The sequence below is a fragment of the Chiloscyllium punctatum genome, chromosome 12, assembly GCF_047496795.1.
Source record: "Chiloscyllium punctatum isolate Juve2018m chromosome 12, sChiPun1.3, whole genome shotgun sequence".
Taxonomy (NCBI): Eukaryota; Metazoa; Chordata; class Chondrichthyes; order Orectolobiformes; family Hemiscylliidae; genus Chiloscyllium; species Chiloscyllium punctatum.
In genome coordinates this window covers 14,350,647-14,368,258 of record NC_092750.1, presented here as the reverse complement: position 1 = coordinate 14,368,258, position 17,612 = coordinate 14,350,647, and the positions used below count along the sequence as shown (strand labels likewise).

The 17,612-nt window shown below is 39.0% G+C and overlaps 1 protein-coding gene and 1 pseudogene across 1 annotated transcript; one reads left to right on the top strand and one right to left on the bottom strand.

The window, feature by feature from the left end:
* Window positions 1–3,502: 3,502 nt before the first annotated feature.
* On the top strand, window positions 3,503–9,013 carry LOC140483612 (glutathione peroxidase 1-like; annotated as a pseudogene).
* LOC140483523 (uncharacterized protein C3orf62 homolog) lies at window positions 7,880–17,382 on the bottom strand. The gene is made up of 3 exons (XM_072581690.1): window positions 16,967–17,382; window positions 14,903–15,006; window positions 7,880–8,133 (listed from the first exon to the last, which is right to left on the bottom strand). Exons 1-3 carry the CDS (start codon window positions 17,380–17,382, stop codon window positions 7,880–7,882), a joined length of 774 nt encoding a protein of 257 aa, XP_072437791.1.
* Window positions 17,383–17,612: the final 230 nt, after the last annotated feature.

Genomic DNA, 17,612 nt, shown 5'->3' with positions numbered 1-17,612 from the left:
CGCACTCTCTGCTACTGGATCCTCAGTTTCTAGACCCACAGGCCACAATCAGTGAAGATTGGGGAGAATATTTCACCCGCACTAACACTCAACACTGCAGCCCCTCCCCCATACCAGGTAGTGATACATCCAGACATGGGTATACAGTGAGTACAGTAGGGGGCTGATTAGGCACCCCGGGGAGGGGGGCCTAATCAGCCCCCTACTGTACTCACTGTATACCCATGTCTACGTCACCAAATACCAGACTAATGCCATTACAAGTTCGCTGATGACACCACCATAGTTAGTCGAATCTCAGATGGCGACGAAACAGACTACAGACGGGAGGTGGAAGACCTGGAAAAATGGTGCACTGAGAACAACCTAGCTCTCAATGCCAGCAAAACCAAGGAACTCATTATTGAATTTTGGCAGGATGTTACTCATGCCCCCCCTACACATTAACAGCACAGAAGTGGAACTAGTGGAGAGTGTTTAGCTCCTGGGAGTAGTCAGCCACAACAAACTTTCCTGGACTCTTCATGTGTACGCACTGGTTACAAAGGCCCAATAATGTCTCTTCTTCCTCAGGCAGCTCAGGAAATTTTGCATGACGGCAAATACCCTTGCCAAATTTTATAGGTGTGCCATCGAGAGCATTCTGTCTGGATGTATCACTACCTGGTATGGCTCCCTACCATTCAAGATCAGAGATGGTTAGAGAGTGGTGAACTCGGCCTGGACAATCACAAAGGCCAACCTCCCATCTATAGAATCCATCTACCAGGCCTGATGTCAAGGAAAGGCTGCCAGCATTCTCAAAGATCCACCCCAACCTGGCAATGCTTTTCTACATCCTTTACCATCAGGGGGAGGTACAGAAGCCTGAACACATGCACCAGCTGGGTTCGTAACAGTTTCTACCCTACTGTTGTTAGAATACTGAATAGACTCACAAACTCTTAACACTTGCCTGTACCTGTTTTTTTGTTTTTGCCACTGTTTACCTATTATTTACTTATCTATGCTACTTAACTATGTGATCTGCCTGTATTGCTCGCAGGACAAAGCTTTTCACTGTGCCTTGGTGTACGTGACAATAAATTAAATTCAATTCAATTCTCCATCGAGAAAATATATTACCTCCAACTCCATGACACTTTATCATCCTTTTTGTGTGACTTTAATGAATGTCTTTTATAAATCCTTAAAAATGCCTTTCATCTCCCTTACTAATGACAGTCTCAAAAACTTCTAATTAATTTGTCAAACATGAGTTCCTTTTTGTGAAACCGGGTTGACTTTGTCTGATCATACTATGATTTTCTAAGTGCATTGTTAAGACTTTATTACAAACAGAATCCATTGTTTTCCTGATGAATTATGTCAACTTGAATGTTGTTCCCTCTCTCTCTGCCTCCTTTATTATATTTGCTTACTTTCAAGATGTCAAGGCTATTTTAGAAGCTCAGCGATTATGCAAAATCATAACCAAGGCATACACTATCTCTGCAGTACCTCTTTTAGAACATTTGGATGAAGGCCATCAGACCCTGGGGATTTGCTGGCTTTTAGTTCCTTAGGTTTCTCCAAAATTTTGCTCTCCTGATATTAATTACTATACAGTCCTCACACTGATTAGCCACTTGCTTACACCCTGTTTCTGGTATACAATTTGTGTCATCCACTGTGAACATTGATGAAAAATGTTTCTGCTGTTCTCCAATAGCTCACACTGCCTGTAATGGATTCATGTTTACTTTAGTAACTATCATTTTTATATACTTGTAAAAGTCATAATGTGCTTTTCAATCCTGGCTAGTTTAATTCCACTTTTTCCTTTTGCTCTGTTGTGTAATAGGCTTTTAAAACATCCTTATGGTATTCTAGGTAACATCTGATTTCTGTGGCCCAAGAAGACTGTACTAAACTCAATTTAGAGTACAAGGAATAGTGATTCCTGTACAGTCTATTAAAAAGACTGCATTTTACCCTGCTTCTGTTAATTTATGGTTAGCCAGTACAGAGGCAGGTGGGTTAGTTGATGGGACTTTTTATGGAATGGCTCCGAGGCCTCACTAAACAGCAATTTGTAATCTCAGGGCTGGTAAAATACATGTTAGTGATTGATGTATGCATGTTCGTGTGTGTGTATGTGTGGGGGGCATGTGTGGGTGGGTGAGGGTGGGTAAGGAGGGATAGTTAGATGATGTTGCTTTGTGTTCTGATTTTCTTTCTTCTTGTCTATGCCCAGCTATCTTTGGAGAGAAAGCAGGATACTTGAAGCAGGATACAAGGTGTCTTGCAAAATCAATAATGGAATGCTGAGTTGGTTTGACAAAGTTACAGTTATGGTTAACTTAGTCATATTTTTTCATTTGCTTGGACCATTCCAAAGGTTCCTATACATGGCAATGTACTAGTTTGCTTTATTCATTTACAGGATGTGGACTCAAATTTTTTGCCCTTTCTTTCGATCAAAGTGGTCTGCTAGGCCATTTCTCAAGGTGAGGAGAAAGTGAGGACTGCAGATGTTGGAGATCAGAGTCAAAAAGAGTGGCGCTGGAAAAGCACAGCAGGTCAGGCAGCATCCAAGGAGCAGAACAATGGACATTACACCCTTTATCAGGAATGTGGGGGTGGGGGAAGGGGGCTGAGAGATAATTTGGAGGGTGGGAGTAGGGGTGAGGTGGCTGGGAAGGTGATAGGTAGATGCAGATGGTGGGGTGATGGTGATAGGTTGGCAGGGAGGGTGGAATGTATAGGTGGGAAGGAAGATGGACAAGTAGGGCCGTGCTGAGTTGGAGGGTTGGATCTGGGATGAGGTGAGGGCAGAAGAGATGAGAAAACTAGTGAAGTCTATGTGGGGTTGGAAGGTTCCAAGGCAGAAGATGAGGTGTTCTTCCTCTGGGTGTCAGGTGGCTTGGATTTGGTGGTGGAGTAAGTCCAGGATTTGCATGTCCTTGGTGGATGGGGGGTGGGGAGGGTGAAGTGGTGAGCCACATTACTCTGAGTCTGGAACCAAACTAGGTAAGGACCGCAGCTTCATTTCTCTAAAAGACATTCTTTTTAAAACGACTATCCATTAGTTACTTGGGTATCATTACGCTTGCGTTTTATTCCACTTATTTATTCACTGAATTTTATACATTTTTTCACGCAGCTTCCATTGTGAAGTTCGATCTGTATTGTGGACCACTGCTCCTCCAAATACATAGCCACTATCTACCTTTGTCTGTTATTGGGCCTGGCCGGCTGAGGCAACTCAATGACAGTCTGAATGTATGGGACTGAACATTTCACTCGAAAATTCTCTTGAAAGAACATCAGCCACAAGTTATCAGGGGTTTCCTCTACATCTATATCCAGTGGGATATTTAAGTCTAGTAATGAAACTGTCTACGCAAACAATTGATGTGTCAATTTCCTGAATACCGCTTTGACGTATTTTGTCACTTGCTGGTACAACAATTACAAAAAAAACCTACCAGACACAGATATTTACCAACGTTTACCCATTTTAGTTTCATTTATCTCGAGCTGGGAATATATTTTCACAACATTCTGCTCTGCAGAAGGACTGTTGGGTGAAAGTTTTGATTGGATACATTGAGGCTAGTACCTGGCCAGTGTTCAACGAGGATCTTCGGGAATAAAGAGTTTAGGAGATGGCGGCTGTCTGTGAAAAGAGATTTTATGGGTTTTCCGCCAAGCTTCTCAACGGCGATATCCTACACTTCTCCAAACTCCAAGGGAAGGTGGTGTTGATCGTAAACGTTGCCTCCCTTTGAAGCACGACCAGCAGGGATTACCACCACTTGAACGAGCTCCAGAAATGTTTCGGCAATCAGGGGTTTGTGGTGATCGGTTTTCCCTGCAACCAATTCGGATACCAAGTACGTTTAGTTTTTCATTGGGGTCCATTATTTTTGAAAATGTCTTTTGTCCAAACCTTTCCCTGCCCCGCGTAATTAATTCATTTTTCTTCTCTTGTAAAAACCTAACCTTTTTTGTTGTTGAATAAGCCTTAATCACAAAGCCGTTGTAGTCCCTATTACATAAGATTTAGGCACTTTAAAGCTAAATTAAGTTTTACCATTCTGTTTGCTAAATACATTCGTTTTCGATTCTGCGCGTTAGAAGTAGGATCCAACTTGTGTATTTTATCTTGGCGGCAGTTTAAGAGTTTACTTTCATGCTGAAGTTGCATTTATCGTATTCTTGTGTTTAATTTTGTATAAATCTTGCTCGGCATCGATGAAAGTTTGTTTGTCATTTGTTTCAAAAGTGCAAAATAGGAAGACAGCGTTTCCCATTCTATCCCAAAACGTGCAATAGGAATGTGGTTATCTTTTCGCGCAGCTGTGGATGGCACAGCGATGGGAAAGAGTCAAAATTTTCAGGAAAGCGTGGTATCTGTACAACTTTATTGCGCGTGGTCAAGTCTGTTACGTATAGTTAATTGCATTCGAGACTTACAAATGATTGAAAATCGAGTTTTCGTTTCTGTAGAACTCAATGCTTCCCCCGCCCCCACTGTTCTTAGGTTTTCGACAGGCTTCTGTGGTGCAGCGGTAGAATCTCCACCCTTAAGGATTCCTGATGAAGGGCTTTTGCCCGAAACATCGATTTTCCTGTTCCTCGGATGCTGCCTGACCTGCTGTGCTTTTCCAGCACTACTGTAATCTAGACTCTGGTTTCCAGCATCTGCAGTCTTTGTTTTTACCTAGCAGACATGATATTAACGTGTTATGAATCGTATCTGGAGCAGATTAATTAAAAATACCAATAAACCCAGTCTCCGACACTGCAATGTGAGATTTAATTTTCATAGAGTTCTTATAATGCAGGGGTAGACTCTCCCTTTGGGCTAGGAGGTCTGGTTTCAAGGCCCACCTTCCCAGACATGTGAATAGGTTGATTAAAAATACTCCAACTTCTGAGGAACATGCATGGCAACAAACCATCCTTTGAATGGATATTGGAATTAACCAGGGGATTGTTGCAAAATAAAACTTGCCAAAAATTAAATGTCCCAATGCTTTGTCAAAATGCTTCAATTATGTTTGAACATCTGCACAATTGTCAAATAATCCAGTAAATGATGCGCCAAGTATTATTTTTGCAATTGACATTGTTTTATTAATGGTTTTGCAGGAGAACAACGATAATAGTGAGATCCTCAATGCCTTGAAATATGTTCGCCCAGGCAATGGTTATGAGCCAAATTTCTTAATAACTGAAAAGACCCTTGTAAACGGAGTCAATGCGAATCCAATCTTCACTTTTTTAAAGGAGAGGTTGCCTGAACCTCATGATGAACCAAACATCTTAATGACTGATCCCAAGTTCATTGTTTGGAGCCCAGTCTTTCGGAATGACATCTCCTGGAACTTTGAGAAATTTCTCATCGGGGCAGATGGAGAACCCTTCAAGCGCTACAGTAAACGTTTTGTAATCACCGATATCGCAGAAGACATCAAAATTCTAATGCAAAAGGTCTAAAATTAGAGAACTTTTAAAGTGTAAAAAAATGTACTATCCTATGATATTAAATTGTGGCAGTTTGCTAATGTTGGGCTAGGGTGGTCTCTTGGTTTATTCAAGAGCTCAGTTATAAAATGTAAAGTCATAATGTCATAAAATTATCGCAAAGAAACAGGGGCAAATTTTTTTCAATCACCCAAAAAAAAGTCATCGGGCAGGTTGCATCAATTTGATGCTCTGTAGTTCTGGCAATGCCAATGGTCAGGACTGGCATAACAAGCACTCCCCATATTATAAATCCTGGCGTGCAGGATCAGATCTCTCTCAGTAGAAAAGGGAGGTGAGATCTTGATGGAGAGTCCACTTTGGTTGGGGGGAGGTGGAAAAACACCAGTTGAAAACATATCTTGGTTGTGGAAAGGGAGCTGGTGGCCTGATGTGGAAAGGGATCCTTGGGGAAGATGCTCTGCCGCCCCATTCATGCCTTAGAGTTAACTGCTCCCTCCTCCTATCTTTGCTCCTGAACTTCTCCCAATACTTCAGCATTAGAACATAGAACATAGAAAAATACAGCACAGTACAGGCCCTTTGGCCCTCAATGTTGCGCCGACCCAAGCCTACCTAACCTACACTAGCCCAATAACCTCCATATGCTTGTCCAATGCCCGCTTAAATGACCATAAAGAGGGAGAGTCCACCACTGCTACTGGCAGGGCATTCCATGAACTCACAACCCGCTGAGTAAAAAATCTACCCCTAACATCTGTCCTATACCTACCACCCCTTAATTTAAAGCTGTGTCCCCTAGTAACAGCTGACTTCATTAGCGGAAAAAGGTTCTCACTGTCAACCCTATCTAAACCCCTAATCATATTGTACACCTCTATCAAATCTCCCCTAAACCTTCTTTTCTCCAATGAGAAACGCCCCAAGTGCCTCAGCCTTTCCTCATACAATCTTCCTACCATGCCAGGCAACATCCTGGTAAACCTCCTCTGCACTCGTTCCAATGCCTCCACATCCTTCCTATAGTATGGCGACCAAAACTGCACACAATACTCCAGATGAGGCCGCACTAGAGTCTTATACAACTGCAACATTACCTCAGGACTCCGGAACTCAATTCCTCTACCAATAAAGCCCAGTACACCATATGCAGCAACTGCAGCAACTGTGTCCATTTCCTGTTAAATTGTGGACACACTGGGGACAGAAGGAAGAGTCATTTGGGAAATTTACAGATAGGATCTATAAAATCCTGCCAATGGATCCTCTACATTGTTTTCATGGTATTCTAATAAGTCTTTTCCTTGTTTTAGAAATGTGCTGCTGGCAAACGAAAAAGACGTAGATGTTCTCCCTATACCTAAAAGAGGACCCTGCACTGATTCTTGTGAAGCAAACATCTGTACTGTTAAGCATTTTACTATATGATGGTGCTTTTTGAAAGGTTAACCAAAGAGCACTTGAATCTTGTAAAAGACTAACATGTTACACCACAACCAGCGGAAAGGGCTCTCTTTAAATAAAACTGTTCTGATAAAAACAGAACTACCCTGGCACTGGTTACTTTGACACAAAATTATGCTTTTTTTCTTGCATTACTGTGAATTCTTGTTATGTTTTATGTTTATTGAAAAGATAAATGTTTGTTTACTGGTTAGGAAATAATCTATCACTTGGGAAATAACTTATCATATGATCCTGCATGTTTAACCAATATTGTTTATTCACAAAACTATTCATTCAGCATATGGAAATGTATACATATTTACAGTCTTCTCTGGAACATATTATGTGACATTTAATATATAGTGCAATTAATACATTTGTCAGTATTTTTAAAAATAGGTGTGTGTTCACTGTCATACTAAGCTTGGATTACTTAAAAATTTAAACTCCTCATCTCTCATTGAGCTGCCAACAAATTAAGCGAAATAGTAGTGAATTGCTGAATAACTTGTGACATACCTAGATTTATTTCAGAGGTATTAATTATCAATGAGAAACCATCTCTACATAAGGTATGGGTCAAGGCTTATATTTCATAAAGCAATCAGAACCAAGTATTTTTTGTATTCTGTTCTATCCTCAATGCAAATTTGCAGCTGTACTTAACCTTTTCATTTGTTTTTTAACAAGCAAAGCATTAGTCAAAAGCAGAATGGTAATCCTTTTGTTTCAATCTCTCTCCAACATTCTCCGCTACCATTATTTACTTTTGAAAGTCATTCAATTTATTTGGTTCTTTCAGTCGATGTTTGTGCTCCTGCAAAAAGCTGAGCAAGTATTCTAACTGGAAGACAATTTTAAATAGGGTGTTCTCTTAACTTCAAGACCAGGTACAATATTGGGGTATGCTAAGCCCCTTAACTGGTCACTTTATATTTATATTATAGTTATTTATGGTTCATAACTTTTTCACCAAGTTGTAGTCTTCCTCCAAATCCAAGACAATATTAATCAGGTTGTCATCATCTGAGACTCTGTATTTTCCAGTATGTGGCTCTTTCTTTATTGGGCTATATGGTGGATCCGCAAAAAATAGGGCTAGACTGTCTTCTGCAGAAATGGACCCAGCCGATTGAGAAGGAGATAGACAGGATTCACTGAAAGGTTCCAGTTTTCCTGCCAAGGCTTCAAGTGTTCGCATACTGGTGCTTTCTTAAAATACAAGGCATCAGTTAAGTGCAGGAGAAAAACAAGTCATCAAAGCTGCCCTACTGTGACGAAAGACATGATATAGATATATAAATCATTTTTAAAATTTGAATTTCAAAATAGTGGCACAGAGGTGTTGGTCATTTTTGTGAAGGATCTATTTTTTAAAAGAAGGTCAGACAGTTCTTCAGGAACAGTAATTTAATCCATGAATCCCTGTAGTGTTAACAGAATACAATATTTATGCTGAAATAACAACTAAGTGCTAGAGAAACTCAGGTCTGGCAGTAACTGTGGAGAGAGATAAACAGAGTTAATATTTTGAGCCCATATATGACTCTTTCTGTTTTAATTTCAAATTTCCACCATCCACAATACTTTGCCTTTATGATGTTTAGGCTGTTGGGTTTATGACAGAGTATACATTGAGTGCATTAATTTGTTTTCAGCTGAGAATAATCAACAATTGAGTTGAGTTTAGAAAACCTAAAGGTGGAATGGTTTTAGGGCAGTTTTGAAGAAACTCATTTAAGTTAGAATCAAGAATAGCTTCTCTCCTCAAAGGGCATTTTTCAGATCAGCTCAGGGAATAAGTTATATCAGCATAAGTTTAATTAGTGGTTTCCATATCTTGAAAGTTTGGTTAGAAATTTGCAAATTATCAGAAGCTGAGAAAGTTTAAGCTCCCAGTTTTGAGGATGGTCATTTGAGAAGACTACAGTTCACAGGAAGGAAACTAGGAAGAATCAGTTCAGTAGAACTTAAAGTTTTGACATAGGGTCACTTCTCTGAATTTGAATTTCTATAAATGATGCAGTGTTTTAAGATTTTTCTAACAGTTAAATATTTAGATAGCTGGATTTGTATTTATTTTATTATTAAAATTCTGTTGTTAAAAACTCTCTATTGCTTTGTTTACTCTGTTTCAGGATCTGACCATCACATTAACTAAAATTGAAAAAAAAATCCATAAAGTCAGCTTTTATTCTAGGATATGATTTGTCCAGAAGTACTATCAATCAGAATCAAATCGAGTAGAGATTTTATTAATTTAAGGGGAAATTTCATTCCTCTTAAACACATGCATTTGTGGAAATGCTGGATCTTAACTGGGAGTGTTGTGATGTTCATTGTTTTTTGCATGGATTGTATTTTTAAAATGGTTTTGAATGTTGCTAGGTGTTTCCTGAAAGTAGAAGATGTAACAGTGAAATATTTGAAATATTTGACTAAGATTAAACTGAGAGAGTTAACAGATAAATTGGAAGCAGATTTAAAATCAGGGTCTTTACAAGGAACAGATGCTGAAAATGATTACCAACATTCGAAAAGGGTAGCCTGAAATTGAGATGTCACAGCCCGAATTTACTAAGATATAGTTAGAAATGAAAAACAAAGGAAAGAGAAATGAGAAGTCTTGATTTAGAAGTAAAAGAGAAGAAAATGAAAAGAGCAATGGAACAGGAAATGGAACTAAGAAAGATTAAACTTTAAAGAGAAAGACAAACCAGACAATATGACTTTGTCAGCAAAATGTTTAAAAGAAGAGGTAGTATCTTGGAGGATGATTCAGATTCTATTGATGGATTTAATTAAAAATCTGCACTTAGTACCTAAATATATGGAAGATGAAATTATAGAGTCATAGAGATGTACAACATGGAAACAAACCCTTCGGTCCAACCCATCCATGCCAACCAGATATCCCAACCCAATCTAGTTCCACCTGCCAGCACCCGGCCCATATCCCTCCAAACCCTTCCTATTCATATACCCATCCAAATACCTCTTAGATGTTGCAATTGTACCAGCCTCCACCACTTCCTCTGGCAGCTCATTCCATACACGTACCACCCCTGCATGAAAAAGTTGCCCCTTAGGTCTCTCTCACCCTAAACCTATGCCCTCTAGTTCTGGACTCCCCCACCCCAAGGAAAAGACTTTGCCTATTTATCCTATCCATGCCCCTCATAATTTTGTAAACCTCTATAAGGTCTCCCCTCAGCCTCCGACATTCCAGGGAAAACAGCCCCAGCCTGTTCAGCCTCTCCCTGTAGCTCAGATCCTCCAACCCTGGCAACATCCTTGTAAATCTTTTCTGAACCCTTTCAAGTTTCACAACATCTTTCTGATAGTCAATATTCCAACAGTGGCCTAACCAATGCCCTGTACAGCTGCTACATGACCTCCCAACTCCTGTATCCAATACTCTGACCAATAAAGGAAAGCATACCAAACGCCTTCTTCACTATCCTATCTACCTGCCACTCCACTTTCAAGGAGCTATGAACCTGCACTCCAAGGTCTCTTTGTTCAGCAACACTCCCTAGGACCTTACCATTAAGTGTATAAGTCCTGCTAAGATTTGCTTTCCCAAAATGCAGCACCTCCCATTTATCTGAATTAAACTCCATCTGTCACTTCTCAGCCCATTGGCCCATCTGGTCCAGATCCTGTTGTAATCTGAGGTAACCCTCTTTGCTGTCCACTACATCTCCAATTTTGGTGTCATCTGCAAACTTACTAATTGTACCTCTTATGCTCGCATCCAAATCATTTATGTAAATGACAAAAAGTATAGGGCCCAGCACCGATCCTTGTGGCACTCCACTGGTCACAGGCCTCCAGTCTGAAAAACAACCCTCCACCACCATCCTCTGTCTTCTACCTTTGAGCCAGTTCTGTATCCAAATGGCTAGTTCTCCCAGTATTCCATGAGATCTAACCTTGCTAATCAGTCTCCTATGGGGAACCTTGTCAAATGCCTTACTGAAGTCCATATAGATCACATCTACTGCTCTGCCCTCATCAATCTTTGTTACATCTTCAAAAAAGTCAATCAAGTTTGTGAGACATGATTTCCCACGCACAAAGCCATATTGACTATCCGGAATCAGTCCTTGCCTTTCCAAATACATGTACATCCTGTCCCTCAGGATTCCCTCCAACAACTTGCCCACCACTGAGGTCAGGCTCCTTAGTCTATAATTCCCTGGCTTATCTTTACCGCAATATTTTCCCTAACTTGAAAACCTAGCTGGGCAGCAAGGTAGCCAAATATTGTTTAGACCTTAATATAATAAAGAGTTATGACAAGTACAGCTATGACTGTGTGTGTACATTTTTCAGAAAGACAAACTAAAGATTATGAAAGTGTTTAAAATATTTATTATCATGGAGTTTTGTTTTCATCAAATTGTTCAGATGTGTTATTACACAATTTTGGAACAAGAGGAATTTGAACTAAGGCCTTACTGGCTCCCTGTGCTATATTATCACTGTAGCACAAAAACCCCTTACTCAATGTTTATAAGCTCATCACTGAAACTTATCAATTAAAACCTAGAACTACAAGAAAAAGAACAATTAGATGTCTAAATTTGCAAGAGAAATCTCAATGTTGTAGGCTCAGTAATTTCAATCATCGAAGTTGGAACAAAGTTTGAGAATTTAAAAGGAAGTTACAACTATAGAAGAAATCAGAAACTGCATTCCTGCAAATCCAAAAACCTATTTAGATGAGCATTGTGTCAAAGATCTGAGAAGGAGCAGTTTTAGTAGACACCTATGATATTTCACACAAACAGTTATGTGTGGGGAAATGGTTACATGGGAGTTCACCAGGAACTTGGAGGAATAGAAACTTTGCAGGATGGAGAAGGTACTAGTATTAGCGAACAAACAGAAGAATGCTGAAGTAATAAAGGAGAAAAGCCAGAAATAAAAAGTAATATAAATAACATAGTTCCATTGTAATAAAACTATACATACCAAAGCCAATTGCTGGAAACTAAATGGGAAATCAATTGCAGAGCATGAATGTCCAAGGAACCTTCATAACAGTAGACTGCAGGAAAGGAAATAGATATTAAAACTATAGCTGCAGTACAAAGAGAATGTTTCCTTCGAATTTACTTTGTAGGGAGAGATGGCTATGGACAGTCAAGAAGATTCTTCTTCCTGTACTTATAAAGAGAATCAGACCACTGGAGGCTTTGAACATCTTACTCAAAAGAAGAGGTGTTTTCATATACTCAACGTCAAGGATGTAAAGCAATAAAGATACAGAGAGACTCTGCAGTGAGTCATTCATTAATGCTGGGTGATGATGGAAGGGAGGGATGTGGTTGTAAACAATGCAAGGGTAGAGCAGACTGAGACTGAAAAAAGTACTCTCACTGGGCTGTATGCATTGGGAGATCTTCCTGTACTTGGTACAAATTACATTGGTAGAAGGAAGAATCTGATTGGTAACTACTGGCAAATCTTTCTACCTTTCTAATTTTAATAAGTAGTCTTATAGGTTATGGGATGCCAGGTCATCTCTACCAAGTTGAGTTTACAAGTCATGGACACATCATATGCCATGGGCTGCACAACCTTGAACTCTGGATTTCAGAAGCAGAGGTGCCGTTCAAGTTACTGTTGTGTTTCTGCAAGCCAGAAGACTATGTGGATAGAATGTTTAGGTCATATCATGACTGACAGAGGTGTACAGGTATTGAGATAATGAGTGATTGCTAGGCAGTCCAAGCAGTGTAGGAGTATCCTGAGTCTTTTGTGCTTACTGATTGGTATTTTGGATACTGGTGAGGATGTAGTTTGTCGGGAGAACGCAGTCAGAACCAATTAGTGGGACTGTGGGTGGCTCCTATACAGAGGGAGGAAGAATAATGGAAGAGTATAGTGATAAGGAAATTCCATGGCTGTCACCAGATTCCAGGATGGTATGTTGTCTCCCTGTTGCCGGTGTAAAAGATAGAAAAGGGATCAATAAGGGTAGGCGTAAAGCATTATTGACTAAAGGATTAACGACAGCTTCAAAGAGGGTGAAGGATAGTTTCTCTCCCAGGAAGGAAGTTTTCAGAGTATTTCAGGAAATAAAGTTCCTCAGCAGAAATTTAATTTGTGCAGCTTCCAAAGCAAGAGAAATTAGTTAGAAATCTGCAGGTTATTAGCATCTAGGAAATCTTAAGCTCACAATTTTGTGAATATGCTTGCAAGAAGATTCCACAGTTCACAGGCAAGAAACTAGAGAGAATCAGTTATGTGCACTTTGAGATATGATATAGAGGTGTCATTTATCTGGATTTGACATTCTAAATGGAATTGAGAAAAAGAAAGATGTTAACACTAGCAAAACAAAATTTTCAAACTAACTGTAGACTACATTGAGAGAGCTTTTGAAAATGTATTTCTTATTTTGCGTAATAAACCACTATTATGTTGTTAAATATTCTGCAGCCTTGTGTATGCACTATGTTTCAGTGACTAAACATGAGGTTGATAAAAATTTTAAAAGTACATATGGGCTATCCTACCAGGTTTAATTCTTGGATCTGACTTGTCCAGTAGTACCATCAGATGGGATTTTAACATTACAGGTTACATAAACATCTTTAAATTAACTCATTTTCAAGATAAGACAACCATATCTTGAATCTATAACTTGAAAACAATACTTTGACTAAAATGTACTGTTCAAGTATAAAGTGAAAATCATTTGTTTTTATTAAGGCAGGTTAGTATGATCTGACTGCAGTGACTATAAGAAACTTGGGGAAAGTTGGAAAAGTGGTTTTAATGGACAAGGTGTAAGACTGGATACACTGTTCCCAAGACTAAACACTAAAGCTTTAAAAAAGACACTGAGTTGTTAATTTATTGTTGCTAAGTTTGGTTAGTCTAATAAAATGAGAGAGACATAGCACCTTTGTCCCATATAAGACTTATGTCTTACCACGAGAGAACAATAGGACATTTCTCTGTCCTGGACAACCTCTTGTTCAGAAAATGTCATTACCTGGAGGATTCCGATTTTGGAATTTGAGCAGCAGTTGGCATCACTGCTGTACATCTGCAAGAGTGAGTGGTATGTGAACAGTATGTTTCTTGATATTGTCACTCCACTATTTAAGAATAGCCAGGCAAAGAGGAAACAATATTCTAGATTAGAGTGGTGCTGGAAAAGCACAGCAATTCAGGCAGCATCCGAGGAGCAGTAAAATCGACGTTTCGGGCAAAAGCCCTTTATCAGGAATACTCCTGATGAAGTGCTTTTGCCCGAAACGTCGATTTTACTGCTCCTCGGATGCTGCCTGAACTGCTGTGCTTTTCCAGCACCACTCTAATCTAGAATCTGGTTTCCAACATCTGCAGTCCCTGTTTTTACCAAAGAGGAAACAATGACCAGGTAGATTGGCTAAATTCAATATTTCTGAAGAAGGGCTCATGCCCGAAATGTCGATTCTCCTGCTCCTTGGATGCTGCCTGACCTGCTGCACTTTTCCAGCAACACATTTTCATCTCTAAATCCAATATAACCTATTTCTCAAGTTTGTAATGGTGTCCTACAAAACATGAAAGAAAAGCATTTCTCTTTTTACCATTAGAAATATTGTTTGCCAAAATATTTTGTCAATTTTATCATAACAAAGTAAAAGTCTTGATGTGTTTGGGGTTGTACAAAGCCTGTACAAAGTACTCAAGGTTCACAATCATGGATATTATGTTGTCCAAATGCATTCAGTGTTTGGCCTACTTGCAACATGGTGTTACCATTTTTTCATCTCTTATGTTTTGAAATATTACTTTTTTGATTGAATTGGTATGAAATGTTACAGTTTGATATGTTGACAGTTGCTAATTTTAATTAAAATACTGTACGAAGGACACCCTTGGGAATAGTTTTTATATACTAATATTCAAATAACCTAATTTTGATGAGTGTTACTTAAATAATGGAGCAATTCTGGCAATAGACAGCAATTACCTATTACTTCCAGAAGATTCTTGGTCAGTTCCTCACATGAATTGCTTGGAGAACTATTTCCCTGTGCTTCTAGACATGCATAATTGTTGGCTTCTTGTGAAGAACTTTGGAAAAAGGACATGCATTTTTCAAATTTAAATGAATGTATGAGAAAAATAATGCTTATCTGAGTTGCTCAACACTATTTTTTGCTCACCACACAGTACCAACACTTAATTCAAATCACAAATAACAGGCCGACATTTTGCAGTTGTTTGCAAACAAGCTGAGGGTGAAGTGTTGGTGCTACTGCATTGGGAAGGCTGCACACGAAAAAGAGTCTGGTATCTTCCTCCTGCCATACCATATTACCAATTACAAAATCTTAGCACTTCAGCTACTAGGTGGACACTTAGAGACCCAATTAAAAGCCACTTCGCACCTCTACAGTCATAATGGGCAAGGGTAATGCCATCCTTGATGAATGCTCCTTGATCTAAAAAGGCACTTCCCTTGGAAGCAGTGTTTGTTGGGGGTTCTTGTCTGACTCTGGCTTGGATGGATAATTGTTTTATTGAAAGATAAAGTGGGTGCAAAATTCTGACATTACAAATAAAACAAGCAATTTAACATAGTATAGACAATAATTAAAATAAAGTATAAAATAAAAAGAATACACAATTATGGACATTTAAACATTCAAACAATGACAATATATTATAAAATGCAGGTCTCCTTAACTTACAGAATAAAAATTAAACATCTACTGCATTCTGCATTTTGTATTAAGGTCCGTAAATCATATGTTGTCATTCTCAGGAAATCTTACACATCTTGGAGGATTCCTTGATATTGAGATATCATCTTGCTTATTACACAACTTCAGCCGTGGCAATTATCATCCTCAATTGGATGGCAACCCCAGCAAAATGCCACTTTCCAAGGTCCTAATGCTTGCCCGATTGCAGTAGCACCTGCTTTTAGATGAGTAATGGGATTTAAGAACTGACAAAATCTAACTCAAAATCTAAATGACCAACACCAATGCATGAATTTACCTTTTCCTCTTGATGCCATAGACCAGCGGATTCTCTTTGGCTGTCTTTCCTCAGTCCAATGCCAAGATTTCTTTCTAGTTTCACGCTGATACCTAACTTAAATCCTACATTGTTTGCAGTGCCCTCAAATGTTCTTACCTCTCCTTTTCCAAACTGCTAGTTTGATATCAAATTTTTTGCATGAGCTAAAATCTCCTCTTGCTAAATATCAGCATGACCAAGAGTTTGTCTCTTGGCAACATTTCGGTGCTTCTTGAATTGACCCCAATGATCTAACTACCACATCAACATTATGTATTCAGAAGGTGTGGAATCTTGGTGCATTGCTTGATTCTGCACTTAGCTCCCTTTAATCATCTATCCCATTATGAAGGCTGCTTTATTCTATCTCCATGATATCTCCGTATCTGCTTATATTTTCCTCTTGCGTTGCTGAAACCCTATTTCATACCTTCCTCACTTCTAAACTTGAAATCCCTATTTGTTTCACAAGCTCACCTTCTGCTTCAGTTTTTTTTTGAAAACTCAACTTCTATAAAGCATTACATCCTGTGCTCTTGCAAACAAAAGTGTCTCATTCATGAAAACACAGCATATCCGAAGCTCTATACTACTGCACTTGTCTTAGTATACTCAGTATACTGCACTTGAATTTCAAAATTACTATTGTTCCCAATTGCAGTACGACCTCAACCCACCTAACCTTTACAAACTCGTCTTGGAGCACATATCAATCTGTTCTTTCATAGAGGACTTTTAACCTTTGACTTTCCAATCTAAACTTGACAACCACTTATTTACTACAATCATACTGTTGGAATTCTTTACCCTTGTCTAATCAGATCCTTCCAGGAGCTGGTCTCCTCGTGGTTTTCTTGTCCTAGCCTTGCTATCACTACTGTTTGCTCATGTTATGCATTTCTCTGTATTCTGAAATGCGTTGAGACATCATCTTGTGAATGTGAAATGGGAAGGTGTACGATCAAAGTCAGAAAATTTTACAATTCCTAGCTTTGTTATTCAGTACCTGATATATTCTTGTGTAAAATTATCTGTGTTCTCACAACCATTTTCAAAGCGACCATCAGGCACTGGAACATTAGCATTCAGCACTAAGCTTTCCGCATTTCCAAAAACAAGCCGTTTTACTTTAAAGGAAATGTTATTGCAATCCATCAGGGCAAGTTCTGCAGGCACACAGTAATATGGTCCTCTCTCAGACAATACTTGCAGAACTGGCTGCGTGAGATGTGGCGAATTGAAAGGTGGATACATTCTAGCAATGGGATGGTTAATGAATGCACCAGCGTTTGGTTGCAGTAACCTTCCTGACTCAAGCCACTCAGGATCTGAAGAGAACACAGGAGATACAATGTTGTCCTCTAGAGCTCGGTCCAGAGCAGCTGCTAGGTCTTCCCTGCACTGTTTCAGTTTCTCAGACATTTTATTTCACTGTATGGAAAAGCAAACCAAAATCTAATTTACTTCTTTGCATTAGAAACATGTACAAGAGTAATGTGAAGATACAGGGAAATAGTAATAAAACATTGATTAATAATAGTTTTTGTTTACACCAGTTAAAAATATCAGCATACTGTTGAATGTTTATGTAAAAATGGCTGTGAATTGTCTGATACTTTCACTTCATTGAGTTTTATAAGCTTTCATTGTTA